Below are 15,735 nucleotides of genomic sequence, written 5' to 3' on the forward strand. Positions count from 1 at the left end.
TCATAGGAAAATGCATCCATGGATGGCAAACAGAAAATCTCAGATATTCCTTTAACTTCACAGGATGCTCAGGAAACAGTGAACTTCCCTGTCCCTTGTCACCCAATCCCACAGGCAGGGACAAGTGGGAAGTGGGATGGGCTCAAGAAATACTTAATATCTGTATTTTCTTTTTGAAGGGAAGGGTTTACAAATTGTAGTTTTCTCATTGAAAATATATTGTTGTCTTGCTCAATGAGTTCTTTACTAAAAAGATTAGAATATTTTACAAAGTTAACTTCCATTTCAAACATTAATTTGTGTTCAAGTTAGTGATCTAAAGGAAATAAGAGAGCTAGACTCCTGGATTCTGATCCAGCTTGTAAGGAGCTTGGAAGCCGTCACTCCTGTCCACATAATAAGACACAAGCTGAACAAATTGAAGGTCAAAAACTCTTCATAGATCTATCAGAGAACTGATGTCACAAATGCTGCCTGCAGAATCAGAGACCCAGACTGGCCAATACAGAAAATCACCCCTTATTGGAGCAGAAGCCCAAGGTCAGAAATCTCTGTAGAAACCAGAACACTATGGTAGGAAAAGACTTACTGTAATTGATGAATTCCTGGATACTCAGTGTGGACAAGCAAGAGATTTAAAAATGCCAGGGTGCCCAATCTGGAAGGGTTCCCATACTTGTGTGAGTTTTATCTCCAGGAATCCCAACAGTTTCTCACAGTAAATACTGGAGAAAAATCCCCTCATGCTATTGGCAGGGACAGGGGAAAAATAGCTATTTAGAAATAAACTCATACTATTCTGTTCTTCTTAAAAAGACTTGCCCATAAGAGAAACTACTTTAGCAGAGACTTATTGGTGTTTTTCCAAAGACTAAGTGACCTAGGTGAAGGGAAATACCCAACTCCAGAGCTCTCTCTTCTTCCTGTCTCACCTAAGAGTAAACTCAGCCTAACCACTAGCCAGATAAACATAAATCCTCAGACTAAAGGCCTGTTTACCTCAATTGTTCCTTTAAACCAGGACACGACATCTAGCTTTCAATAAAACCTTACAAGGCAGACTAAAAGAAAAAACCACACAGTTTGAACACCGAGACAAAGCATTAGAATCACACTCAGTATGGCAGAGATGATGGAATATCAGGTTGAGAATTGGAAACCATAATGATTAACATGCTAAGGGCTCTAGCAAAAAAAGTGGACAACATGCAAGAAGAGATGGTGAAGATAAGCAGAGATGAAGATTATAATGATCCAAAAGAAATTCTAGAATCAAAAACCCCATAACAGAAATGAAGAATGCCTTTGATGCATTCATTAACAGACTCGACATGGCTGAAGAAAGAATCAACGAGTTTGAAGAAATGTCAGTAAACTTTCAAAACCGAAATGCAAAGGAAAAAAAACCCCAAAATACAGCACACAAAATCCAAGACCAGTGGGACGATTACAAAAGGATGTAACATATACATAATGGGAATACCAGCAGAATAAAGGAAAGGAGGAAATATTTGAAGCCATAATGACTGAGAATTTTCCAAAATTAATGATAGTCATGAAACCATAGATCCGGGAAGCTCAAAGAATTCCAAGCAGGATAAATACAAAACAAGAAAAAAGGTACACCTAGACATATAACATTTCAACTACAGAAAAGCAAAGACAGGGCCGGCCCCGTGGCTTGGTGGTGAAGTGCACGCACTCTGCTCCTGGCGGCCTGGGTTCGGATCCCGGGCGCGCACTGACGCACTGCTTCTCTGGCCATGCTGAGGCCGCGTCCCACGTACAGCACCTAGAAGGATGTGCAACTATGACATACAACTATCTGCTGGGGCTTTGGGGGAAAAATAAATAAAAAAAAAAAAAGAAAGAAAGAAAAGCAAAGACAAAAAATTTTAAAAGAAGCAAGGGGCAGATCAGGGGCAGAGGGGTATAGCGTTTCACCCATAGAGGAACAAGGATAAGAAGTACATTCAACTTCTCTTCAGAAATCGTGCAATCAGCAAGAAAGTAGAATGAAATATTTAAAGTATTAAAAGAAAGGAACCATCAACCTAAATTTCTGTAGCCAGTGAAACTTATCCTTCAAAACAATACTACAGAGTAAGGAAAATTATCAGGGATAATGAGGGGCATCACTTTAAAGGTAAAGGGGTCAATTCTCGAAGAAGACATAGTAATCCCTAATATGTATGTATTAACAACAAAGTGGCAAAATTCATGAGGCAAAAACTGACAGAATTGCTAGGAGAAATAGATGAATCCATTATTATAGCTGGAAACTTCAAAACCCTCTATCATTGACAGATCCAGCTTACAGAAATTCAATAAGAATACAGTTGAACTGACCAGCATCTTCAATCAAATGGATCTATTGACATCTGCAGAAGACTTCATCCAACAGCACAATATACATTCTCCTCAAGCTCACATAAAAAATTCACTCAGATACACCATATTTGGGCCCATAAAATACATCCTAACAAATTTAAAGTAAAAGAAATCGTAGAAACTATGTTCTTACACCACAATGGATTCAAACCAGAAATCAGTAACAGAAAGATAGCTGGAAAAATACAAAAAATTTGGAGACTAAACAACACACTTCTAAAGAACACACGGGTCAAAGAAGACATCTCAACAGAAATTTAAAAATAATTCAATCTAAATGATAATGAAAATAGGACTTATTAAAATTTGTGGGATACAGTGAAAGCAGTACTTAGAGGAAAATTTGTAGGAATGAATGCAAATACAAGTTTCAGTGACTAGCAAAATTCCTACTTATTTATGATTAAAAGTCTATCCATAAATTACTTTAGTATACTCACAGCAAGGACGGTTCTCCAGAGAAAAATTAAAAATGCGGAAATTCCCAAAGAAGTAATAATAATGGTCAACTTCCACAGAATTCCAAAAACATCAGGGCCAAGACGGAAATAGTCAGGCAGAATATGGACTGGCTGAAATAATAATGGAGATCATGAGGAACCTCAAAGACATTTACAATACATCTGTCACAAAGAGTCATCTTTAGAAACCCTAAACCAGCCTCCAGGAGGTAACCACACCTCTCAAATATCTCCTCATGGAGGAGAGGGAAGACAGATGGATTAAAAGGAGCAGGAGGAAACTTTTGGGAGTGATGAGTGTGTTTACTATCTTAACGTGGTGATGGTTTCATTGCTGTAAACGTACGTTAAATATCAACAAATTGTATTCACTAAAATGGTGCCATTATTATACAAAAATTATACCACACTTAAGCTGTAGGAAAAAAATCTAATACGCACACTTGAAGATTTTATTTTTCTGACAAACACATTGCAAATACTTTTTAAATAGTTAACAGCACATAAACTATGAACTTATAAACCAATTAAAATTGAAATAAGTAAAATCAAACTTAGAGTGGATGGGAAGCCTCAATCTTCTGTTGTATATTCATGAAGCACCTGGATAAAATTATTTGGAACATCACCAAAAATATACCCAAATGTATAGAAGAATAGGAAAAAATAACAATGAAAAATGTGTGCTAGAGATACAAATGAGAATAATATATAGAGAGATGTTTATAGAAATGTACATAACTGAGAGACATGGGCAGCTGCTATTATAATAACACTGGGATTATTACTCCCACAAAAATTAATTCCAGATTTTTGTTTAGCCCAAGTTTCTAAAACTATTGGGGTTTTCTTTCAATGTTCACTTTGATTCTGAACCAGAGCACATAATGTCAGATTTCTGAAGTACATAAAGATTTTCATAACAGTGTAATCTTGTATATTATGATTAAAACTATGAGAACTGTAGTTAGTTAAAAACACACTTCCGAATGCCAATAAAAAGAATTCACATTCGTATTTTACAGTATTGCACCTAAATCAATCAATAGCAATCATGAAAATTAATTTGTAAAGGAATATAAAATTTCTAGGATGTATGTTCATCGAAACAAAAGGCAAACATGTCATTTTACAAAAACTAGACCTATAAGTATTTTAGAAGACAACAGACTCACAATGTAATTCCCACTAATCCACATACCAAGCTTTAGTTTTGTGCAAATAAAACTTCTCTAGAAAGTGGCCTCTGAAATCTATAATGGTTTCATCTTCAGCCCTCACAGCTGGGGTCAGTAAAATGTGTGCTTATGGGAAACATACACTGTCTTTGAGTCACCACTGACTGAGAGAGAGCAGTAGCTCAGCACAATGGTTAAACATGTGGATCAAATGCACAAAAAAAAACAAAGACCATCTTGTCACTACTTGGTAAAACATCCCCAGTCATGGGCACTCTTGTTACATCTGGCAACTGTTGGGAGCTGATATCAGTAGTTCACTCCTACCTAGATTCGATCCAATGGGGCCAATAAAGCTGAGGTTCTGATACTCAATGGCCATGGGCAAGGGAGGAGGTGGAAATGCAAGACAAGTGAGTTTATCCAGGTGCTCAAAGATGAGGTAGGAAAGAGAGCTTAACTCATCTATGAGAATGCAGCCTAGGTAGAGGGGGGAAAATTCCAATAAAGACTATCAAGAAATTTCTGCCTTCATAGACTCAAAGGAAACAGAATAGATTCTTCTTCGATTGGAGGTATTCATTGGGATGATTCTGCCTCAATGTGAGGGTTGTTCCTGACCACTGGACCTTTCCAGATCCCTAAGAACCTGATGCATGCCAATCAAAACAAATCTACTTATCTCTAAGGGCTGTTCTCAGTCTCTCTCTCTCTCTCTCCTCTCAGGGTAGAAGTGTTTTCTAATGAGAGAGTGAAAACTTTCACAGTAGGAATCTGGAATTTCTTTAATGTCCAATTCTAAGGACAATAAGGAACCTTTTTGCTTTGAGTAAGTCAATACTCTGGACATGAACACTTTACTAAAGAAAGGACAACTCATTCACCTCCTGGTCATGTCACTCCTAATGATTTCCCCATTATAAACATCCCAGCAGGATGCAGCCACTTATTTTCTGATGGACTTCTCAGGGCTCCCATCAACCTGGTTGTACACAGAGTCCCTGGGGGCAGCTTCCAAGAGCAGAAAGGAAGGGATGACTCAGAAGTTGCTAAAAGTCAACAAGCCAGAAAGCACCGAGCACAAAAGACATTTCACTTTTTAACAGACTAGCACCAACACCAATGCTTAGACACCACTGTTCCCAGGGCTGCCAGCCTACAGGTATATGAATCACGTACTTATAGGGAAACAAACTACACATGAGATGGTCCCTACACCTGCAGAGCTTGAAGCAGGATCTTGACAAGGCTTCCAGGAGCTAGTCTAACTCCCATGACTCCTATTAAATAAGAATTCCTTACATTTTTAAAAACAACTTTATTGAGATATAATTCATATATCATACAATTCTCCCATTGAAGACTTACAACTCAATGGCTTTTAATATATTCACAAATCCTTCCTTCTTGATGCTATAAAGTTACTATTTTCAGGTTTCCATCCTATCAACCCTGCTGTGTCTGGTCCAAGCAATGCTGACAGGACCCAGAACTTGATGTGGACAGCTGTGGCCAGAACCATTCAGGCTGGTCAAGAAACCTGGCCTGAGGTCCTCAGTCTTCAGGAATGTCTGAGTTCCCATTCAGGAACCCATGAAAAATTTGTTATTTAACCACCGTGTGAAAGAGCCCAATAAGAAGGAGGAAAGATCTGATGTCCAATGTCTACTCACGTTTGTGTCTGGGTAACCGGCAAACCCGAGCAGGAGGAGCCAGAAGATCAACCTCTGCGCCCCCATGTCCTGGTCCTCTCAGGGGATCGTGGTCAGGAGGAAGGAGGTGTGGAGGGAGGGATGCAAAGGGCGTGAGGAGAGGGATGGGGGAGGAAGGGAGTGAGGGGAGGGGTGGGGAGTGTGTTGGGGGGAGAGGTTGGAATTGGGGGTGGGATTGGGGAGGGGGTGTGGCAGGAAGAGGGGTTTTGGCAGGGGGGAGGAGGAGAAGAGGGGTGTCAGGGAAAGTACTGGGTCAGATCAAGTCCTAGAGGGGAAGGAGGAGGGTTCAGACAGGTCAGTAGGTCAGTAGGTCAGCAGGACACAAGGAGCAGTGAAGTGGACTCTCAGGAGCAGTTGGAGGGGACGAGGGCTTCGTCTTCCTCCGAGTCTTCTCCTGTCTGGGCGCTGCCTTAGCAACCACGATGCTTTATACTCCCCTTTGACCAATCCCCTGCCTTCACCCCTGGGTCATCACCATGGACACCGTGTGACCTCACTTTTAGAATGCCCCCCCCCACCCAGTGCCTCACCGAGAGCCACCCCAAGGACAGGTCCTCTCTGGAACCTTCACAGACCTTCAGGTTTCTGGTCCTTCCCAACTCAGGTCCCCCGTCTCCCACTTCTGGCACTGCCTTCTTCCTTTCTGACATCCCAAGGTTTCCCATGGCCATTGGCTGAAAAACATACAAAGCAAAGGATGACTTTGAAGTGAAGTCAAAAAAAGAATCAAATACACAAATAGAGTGTACTCAGGCTGAGAAAAGGGTCATAGGGGACTTGGGTCTGGGAAGGGATGTTGGGAGAGGGGGAGGTTGAGGCTAGGAGACTCCAGAGGGAGAAGGGGCCAGAAAGAAGCTTTGCCCAGGGCCTACCTTTGCTTGGAGTGTGCCCTGCTCAGAAGATGGGGTCAAACCAGCTGGCCATGGTCACACCCCCTGCTCCTCGACCTGGGACCAATGGTCAGTCATTGCTGTGGTGATGATAATATTGTCATATGATAGTCCTGCTGATGCATTATTCTTATTGTTCTTATTGTGGGAGAGGGTGAAGCCCACTCTGACACATGGCAGGGTCCTGGGGAGGCTCGCCTCTCTCTCTCTCTTCTCCTGGGGATCTGCTAAGCTCCACGCAACACCTCCACTCTAAGTGCACCCTGTCAGGGTCCCTATCCCTATCCTGGGCCCTTGTCCCCAAAGCAACCCTACACTTGTCACTCTCTGGCATCTCAGGACGCAGGCACAGCCCTTCCAGAAGTTCCTGGCATGGGGCAGATGTCCAGCACTCGGGTTGGAACCAGGAAAACACCCCCTTCCTTGACAGCTTTAGTTGGGGCTGGTCATGCCGGAGTCCATTCATTCTGTCTGCCTGCGGTGGCCTCCACTGAGTGCCAGAGCTCTCTGTTTTGTGGGCTGGGGTAGGGGGTGAGGGTCTGGGAGTGTGTGTGTGTGCATGTGTGTTTGGTTGTGTAATTCTACATTACGGACCTGAGAGTCTGAGTTTCTGTGTCTATGAGTATATTGATTGTGGACATGAGTTTTTCTCTGTGTGTCTGTGTATATTTTAAGTGATATACTTTTTTTTTTTTTTTTTTTTTTTTTTTTTGTGAGGAGATCAGCCCTGAGCTAACATCCGCCAATCCTCCTCTTCTTTTGCTGAGGAAGACGGCCCTGGGCTAACATCTGTGCCTATCTTCCTCCACTTTATATGGGACGCCGCCACAGCATGGCTTACCAAGCAGTGCGTCGGTGCGCGCCCGGGATCCGAACCAGCGAACCCCGGGCCGCCGCAGCGGAGCGCGCGCACTTAACCGCTTGCGCCACCGGGCCGGCCCCTTTAAGTGATATACTTTTGTAATATATTTTGAATATATCATTCCACTCTCTCCTACCCTGTAGAGTTTCCACTGATAGCCTGATGGGGGTTCCTTTCTAAGTTATTTTCTTTTCCCTGGCCACCCTTAATATTCTTTCTTTGTCACTGACATTTTTTTTTTTTCTTGTCCTTCCAGCTTTATTGGGGTATAATTGACAAATAGGAATTGTAGGGGCCGGCCCGGTGGCACAAGCGGTTAAGTGTGCGTGCTCCGCTGCGGCGGCCAGGGGTTCGCCACTTTGGATCCTGGGCGCGCACCAACGCACCGCTTGTCAAGCCATGCTGTGGCGGTGTCCCATATAAAGTGGAGGAAGATGGGCATGGATGTTAGCCCACGGCCAGTCTTCCTCAGCAAAAAGAGGAGGATTGGCAGATGTTAGCTCAGGGCCAATCTTCCTCACAAAAAAAAAAAAGGAATTGTATACATTTAAGGTGTACATATTGATGTTTTGATATATATGTACATTTTGAAAAACTCACCACACTGAAGCTAATTAACACATCCTTCACCTCACATAGTTACCATTGTGTGTGTGTGTGTGTGTGTGTGTGCGTGTGTGGTGACGACACTTGAGATCTCTCAGTAAATTTGAAGTATATAACACATTATTAACTATAATCACCACACTGGACATCAGGTCTCCAGAACTTATTGATCTTATAACAGACAGTTTGTTACTTTTGATCAACATCTCTTCTTTTTCCCCATCCCCCAGCCTCTGGTAATCACCATTCTACTCTTGTGTTACTATGAATTCAGTTGTTTTTTTTATTCTACATAAAAGTGAAATTATGCAATATTTATCTTTCTGTCTGTCTTATTTCACTTAGCATAATGTCCTCCAGGTTCATCCATCTAGTCACAAATGGCAGGATGTCCTTCTTTTTTTAAGGCTGAATAATATCCCATTGTGTATAAATACATCACATTTTCTTTATCAATACAACCATTGATGGACATTTGGGTTGTTCCCATATCTTGGCTATTGTTAACAATGCTGCAATGAACATGGGGTGCAGATATGTCTTCAAGATCCTGATTTCATTTCCTTTGGATCTATCCCCAGAGTGGCATTGCTGGATCATATGGTAGCCCTATTTTCAGTTTTTTGAGGGACATCCATACCACCTGTAGGGCCTGTGGGTGGGCTGGCTGACAGTGTCTGTGGGCTGGGTGTTGAGATCCCACAGTGGTTGCTGTGAACTCCTCTCCATTTCTTTGTTCTTAGCTGCCCCCGGAGGATCCAGCCATGCTGATTATCTCAGCAAGACAGGAGTGGACTTTCAAGCTGCACCTGGAAAGGCTGCAGCAGTGACGCTCACATTGCTCTCTTCCTCCTGGGAGAAATCGCAGGTGGAGGGGTCTCTCTGTGCTGAGCTGAGCCAGCCTGTGGGAAGGGTGATGCAGATGAAGAAGCTGTTCTTTCTACCCTTTCACTACGGTTGTTCTCAGATTTTCTGCTCCACTGGCATGCTGAGACCTCACACCTGGATTCCAGTGCTTTCCTAAAGGTATTTTCGTCCATGGATGGTGGTTAAATCGTGGTTTCTGTGGGCGATGAGTGCTGGGCCTTCCTATCCCACCATCTTGCTGACACACATCATTGTCATTTTATTTTGCATTTCCCTAATGACTAACAATGGTGAACATCTTTTCCTGTGCTCCTTGTTTATTTGTAGAAATATGTCTTCTTGCAGAATATCTTTTCTTTAGAAATGTCTACTCAAGTCCTTTGACCATTTTTTTAATTGTATTTTTTGTTGTTGTTGTATGTATTCTTTTCTTTTTATTGTGGTCATATTGGCTTATAACATTGTGTAAATTTCAGGTGTACATTATTATATATCAGTTTCTGTATAGACTGCATCATTTTCACCACCAATAGTTTTTATCTGTCACCATACATATGTGCCCCTTTACCCCTTTTGCCCTCCCCCCACCCCCTTCCCCTCTGGTAATGTCATTGACATAAAACTGACTTTTGACAGTTTTAATATAATGTGCCTTGGAGACAAGAGAAACAATAGAAAAAATAAACAAATGAGACTACATCAAACTAAAAATCTTCTGCACAGCAAAGGAAACCATCAACAAAATGAAAAGACAACCTAACAATTGGGAGAAGATATTTGCAAACCATACATCTGATAAGGGCTTAATCTCCAAAATATATAAAGAACTCATGCATCTCAACAACAAAAAAACTAACAACCCAATTAAAAAATGGGCGAAAGGCCTGAACAGACATTTCTCCAAAGAAGATATACAGATGGCCAACAGACACGTGAAAAGATGTTCAAAATCATTAACTATCAGGGAAATGCAAATCAAAACTACAATGAGATATCACCTCACGCCCGTCAGAATGGCTATAATTAACAAGACAGGAAACAACATGTGTTGGAGAGGATGTGGAGAGAAGGGAACTCTCATACACTGCTGGTGGGAGTGCAAACTGGTGCAGCCACTATGGAAAACAGTATGGAGATTCCTCAAAAAATCAAGGATAGAACTACCATATGATCCAGCTATTCCACTGCTGGATACTTATCCAAAGAACTTGAAAACACCAATGCATAAAGATACATGCACCCCTGTGTTCATTGCAGCGTTATTCACAATAGCCAAGACTTGGAAGCAACCATCAAGGGACGAATGGATAAAGAAGATGTGGCATATATACACAATGGAATACTACTCAGCCATAAGAAACGATGAAATCCAGCCATTTGTGACAACATGGATGGACATTGAGGGTATTATGCAAAGTGAAATAAGTCAGAGGGAGAAGGTCAAATACCGTATGATTTCCTTCATTAAGTAGTAGATAATAACAACAATAAACAAACACATAGAGACAGAGATTGGATTGGTGGTTACCAGAGGGGAAGAGGGGAGGGAGGAGGGCGAAAGGGACAATTCGGCACATGTGTGTGGTGATGGGTTGTAATTAGTATTTGGGTGGTGAACATGATGTAATCTATGCAGAAATAGAAGTATAATGATGTACACCTGAAACTTATATAATGTTATAAACCAATGTTACCGCAATAAACAAAAAATTAAAAAAAATAAACCAGTAATAGTAAAAAAAAAATATATATATATATAATGTGCCTTGGAGAAAGTGTTTTTATGTTGAGATAATTAGGAGTTCTATTAGCTTCATGTACTTGTATATCCAGTCCCTTCCCCTGGTTTGGGAAGTTCTCAGCTATTATTTCTTTAAATAAGCTCTCTGCTCCTTTCTCCCTCTCTTCTGCTTCTGGGATACCCATCATCCTTACATTGCTTTTCCTAATAGAGTTGGATATTTTTTGTACAATTTCTTCATTTTTTAAAAATCTTAGTTTTCTCTCCACTTCCACTTAAATCATTTCCATATTTCTATCTTCGAGATTGCTAATTCTCTGTTCTACATTTTCTACTCTATTTCCAATGACTTGTACTTTATTTTTCATCTCATTAATTGTGGTTTTCATCTCTAGAATTTGAGTTTTTTTTAGAGTTTCAATCTCTTTGGTGAAGTACTTCTTGTGTTCCTTAATTTTATTCCTGAGCTCACTAAATGTCTTTCTGAGTTTTCTTGTAACTCGTTGAGTTTCTTCATGACAGCTATTTTGAATTCGCTGTCAATTAAATCACAGTCATCTGTGACTTATAATTTGGTTTCTGGAGAGTTGTCATTTTCTTTCTGTTCTCCTTTGTTACTATAGTTCTTCACGGTGCTTGATGGGTTGATCCTCTGCTGATGCATTTGTGGTGGTAAACACCTTTTGTTTTGGGGTAAATCTTTTGTTACTTTGATTCTGAGTTGCTTCTGGTTGTATTTGAGAGCCTGCTCTTTCTACCCTCCACTGCCTCTGCCAGAGGCTTCGTCAGTGCCCCCCTGTGCTGCTTGTGCCTCTGAGGTTGCTGGTACCTTGCTGCTTACAATGTTGCTACAGTTGTGGGTGCCGCTGCTGTGGTCACCAGGCTGCAAGCACTTCTGCTGCTTTTGGGGTCATGTGGGTCTTGTGTTCCCCCACTGGCTCACCATAGGTTCGGGTGCTGCTGCCATGTGCACCACCTGCACTGCCGCTCTGAGGTTAACTGGGGTTTCTGGGAGCACCACTGCCAGGGGTGCTGGGTTCATGAGTGTCACTGCTGCTGCCAGGGGCCCAGGGTCTTGTACACATCCCCCACTGCTGGTAGGGTCAGAGTCATGGGTGCCGCCACTGAGGGCTGGGTCATGGGCACTGCTGTGGCTCCTGAAGCCTCAAGTCACAGGTGTCACATGCCACTGCTGGGGGAGGGGTGGGGATGAGCCATGAGCACCACTGCTGTTCCTACAGCCTCTGGTCCCCAGCACCACTGTGCTTTTCGAAACCTCAGGTCAGGGCACCACTGCCCTTGGCAGTTGGTGTCTGTGTTTTGGATTGTCACTGCTGGGAAAAGGGGAGGGAGCTGCTACCCTAGTTCCACTGCCTCCCGGAAGCCCAGTCCACCCACCTTCAGATGTATAGATGTATGGATCTCTCAGGCACTCTGGTGTGCTGTGCAGGGAGTCCTTTGTTGGTTTGAAAGCTCTTCTCTTAGGGAAGGAAGGGACAGTTTCATGGGACTAAAGCTAAGAAAAGAGTTACTTACCCAAGACTGCAGAAAATGTCAATATTGAGAGAAGGAACCTGACTGAAAGCAAAGGGGGAAGGTGAACACAAAAGGATCAAAAACAAATTACTGTAGAGCCAGAAATCTAGTGTCTGGGGGAGAGGGGAAAAGCAGTGGGTCCATGCAGCTGGGGAGAGATCCAGGGCAATTACCCAAAAGATACGTTACCTGTTCTTCTATGCTAATAGAACCATGGTGAACAACTGTGTTGACCTCTACATGTAGTGATAAACACAAAGGCAGAGTCACAACTTATAAGGGGTTTGGGTCTAGACTCAGCATCTAAGATGAAAATCCCATGTCATCAATACAACTCTTTAAAAAACTTCTTTTAAATAGCTCATGGATACTATACTATCTCTTGACAAATCCAATCTAGTCAAGTTTTCCTCCAGCATTGAACCTGATTTCAATGTCTTTGGTTGAACACCCATTGAAGTAATTGGCTTGCATTTGTTTTGGTTTCTCAACCTTACAGTCAATTCTGCCTAAGATAAATGGTTGTGTGTTGTGACTCCATGCTCAAGTTCTCTTAACAAACTTTACCCAAGGATCCCTTAGGGGAAGGAGGTACAGGTATATGTGTTGCCCAACCTCACCACAAAGTCTTTGACTCTTTATGAGCTATAAAAACCAGTGGATATCAGGTAGAGAATTAGAATTGGAGAAACTGAAATTATTCATTTATTCAATCCATGAATTCATAAAAGTGCCTGCTGGATAACGTCCAAGACCCCCTAAAGCCCTGGTACCTGGAAGGCAACATAAAGCCAATTAAGACAGATACTGACAGAATTTAAGGAGATTCTATTGGCCTCAAGGTTATAGCCTGAGAGTCAGGAAATGTCCCCAAGTCACACAGATCTAGAGAGAAAGGAGATTTCACAGTGATTTTGTAAAATCTAGGATTATAATATGTGCCAAGTCCCTAGTCTCCAATTCCACCTCCCTCACAATATAAGACCAAAACCACCCACATCATTATGATGGGGATACTGAGATAAGAGGGGACCTGAGGCACCTGGAGGGCTGAAATCGGGTCAGAGGCCTACAGGCAGGTGTTTAACAGATGTTGTGTTCTAACGCAAATATCAGAAGACATAAGCAATCAAGGAAAGCTAACCACAGATTTAGGACCATACAGAATCAACTTGTCTTAAAGAGGTCAAAGAGTACAGGAATTGAGAACAGGTTTGAAGTTCTCTATCTAACGTCATTTCCAAATCTGTGTTCGTTGTAGGTCTCCACACTAAGTGTGATATCTGATCTCTACTCTGTGTTGGTCACTAGATTGGGAGAAAGGAAGGGTTCAAAGATGAGTCAGGTGTGAACTTTACCCTCAAGAAGTCCACAGGGTAGTCAGAGAGCCAAGACAAGCCTATGAATAACTGTAGTGCATGGCAGAAATTGTAGTTCCTTAGGAGAAAGCATTACGGGGCTCAGAGGACAGAGCAGTCATTTCCAAAAGAGAGGGGCATATAAAGGATTGGAGGTGAACTCTGTATACGGGATTTGATTATGTGGAGGTGAGAGTGGAAAGAGCATTCAGAGCAAAGGAAATAATGTAAACCAAGGCAAAGCCTGGAAGAGAAAAAGCAAGAGGATGTACAGAGCACAGGGCCAGTTTGGCTGAAGTATAAGGTGTGGAAAGAAATGAAATGAGAGTGAGGGTGAGGTCAGATGGCCTTGAATATCAGAAAAGAATATGGCCTTTAGCATGACAGCAGTGGGGAGCCATTGAAGGGTTTTTTTTTTAAGCAGGAAAATATGATAATCAGAACAGAGTTCTAGAACATGAGATGGTTAGAGCAGGAGGCAGTGGCAGAGGCAGTTTAGCTCATAACAGCCAGAATAACAGTCCTGCACATCCCTAGCCCTCCTGCTCTGCCATATAAATCTGGAGAATTCCCTGATGCCATACTTTACTCTGGAGGTCTGACTCCAAAGAATTATTTGCTCCCAGCACAAAAGCAAGGGAAGTGTTGAGCACTGAGGTGGCTCTGGCATTAAATGGATAAGCATTCAAACCTCAATTCTGCCAATGACTAGGTGTGACCTTAGGCAAGTCATTTCACCTCATGATACTTCAGTGTCCTCATTTGTAAAATGGGATAATGCTGTATTTTGTGGACTCCAAGATGCACATTTTTTTACATTTCACTCTCTTAAGGTCAGAAAGTGCCTTACAATCAACAGCATGCCCAAATTTAAGTAGCATTGCTTTGTGTTGTCTTGATGAGTCATAAAGCAATGGCGTGACTCACAATTGATGGCATCTTAGAAATACAGTAACATCTACCTCCTAAGGTTGTGAGATTTAAATGAGCTACTGCACATAGCATGCTTAGCTAAATGCCTGGCCTGAGGCTGGAAATTAACAATAGCAGCTACCATCACAGAGGGAGGAGGCAGTATGACATGGTGCTTAAGAGCCCATTGGCTAGATCTAGGTTCAAATTCCAAGTCGGCACTCACCGCCTTGGACTAGCTTTTTCATGTCTCTGAGACAGTCATGAAACTGTCCCTCATCTATCAAAATGCCAATCCTATAGGGTTTTGGTAAGAATTAAATTAGATATAATTTGAGGTAAAATTTAGCAACATCTCTCAAGATACAAATGCACATGCCCTTTTACCCAGCTGTGCATTTCCAGGAATTTATCCCACAGAGACATTGCCATACATGCAAGCTGTCATCACCACAAGGACAGCTGTTGCAACACAATTTATAATAGCAAAAAGGTTGGGTTTGGGGGCTGGGTAAACAAATAATGGTATATCTATCCAATGGAACATTATGCTACTATTTAAAAAATATAGCACTTCCTTATGTTTGATATGGAAAGATTTTCAGTATGTGCTGCTCAGGAAAATAAGCAGTGCGGAACAGTGTGTAGGGTGTGCTGCTATTTGCATAGAAGAAAGTATTTAATATGTTAACATATGTAAAGCACTGAACACAGTACCAGATATGTGGTGTAAGAGCCTGAATACACAAATGGACAATGGCCAGACCACATATCAAAATAGAACTCTCACCCACAATCTACAGCAACCAGCCCAGGAAACCAACCCATTATCTACAGTAACCAGACCAGGAAACCAGCCTGCTGTCTCGGAATCAGACTTGGAGGAAGTCAGACCACTATCTCTAGCAACCAACTCAGGAAGCATGCAACAATCAGCCCCAAATAGCCAGGAATTAATTAATAACTGACAGCTTCCCTAATTTTTGTCCTGCTTCTAAGATAGGACCAACTAGAGATAGCCAAATGCGCACCCCTAACCAATCACACAGAACACACACCTCTAGTTAGCCCTCCTACAGCTTCCCCACGCCAACAGCCTCCAATCAGGGCACGTCTGGATCCCTCCCTTTTCTCCACCAAAAAGCTTTCCCAGTCCTCTGCCTGCCTTTGAGTCTCTGCTAAAATGCAAACGGTGGTGGCTGACTCCCTTGCTATAGCAAA

General features: G+C 42.2%; 1 protein-coding gene across 1 annotated transcript in view; it reads right to left on the bottom strand.

The window, feature by feature from the left end:
- The window catches only part of LOC131422006 (transport and Golgi organization protein 1 homolog), a 34,429-nt gene that overhangs the window by 4,918 nt on the left and 13,776 nt on the right, over positions 1-15,735 (bottom strand). Inside the window, exons 3-4 of the mRNA XM_058568866.1 lie at positions 6,318-6,416; positions 2,832-2,963 (exon numbers count right to left, since the gene is read on the bottom strand). Coding sequence (XP_058424849.1) covers positions 2,832-2,963; positions 6,318-6,416 — 231 coding nt within the window. The remainder of the gene's footprint in view (positions 1-2,831; positions 2,964-6,317; positions 6,417-15,735) is intronic.

Source organism: Diceros bicornis, chromosome 26 (genome assembly GCF_020826845.1).
Source record: "Diceros bicornis minor isolate mBicDic1 chromosome 26, mDicBic1.mat.cur, whole genome shotgun sequence".
Taxonomy (NCBI): Eukaryota; Metazoa; Chordata; class Mammalia; order Perissodactyla; family Rhinocerotidae; genus Diceros; species Diceros bicornis.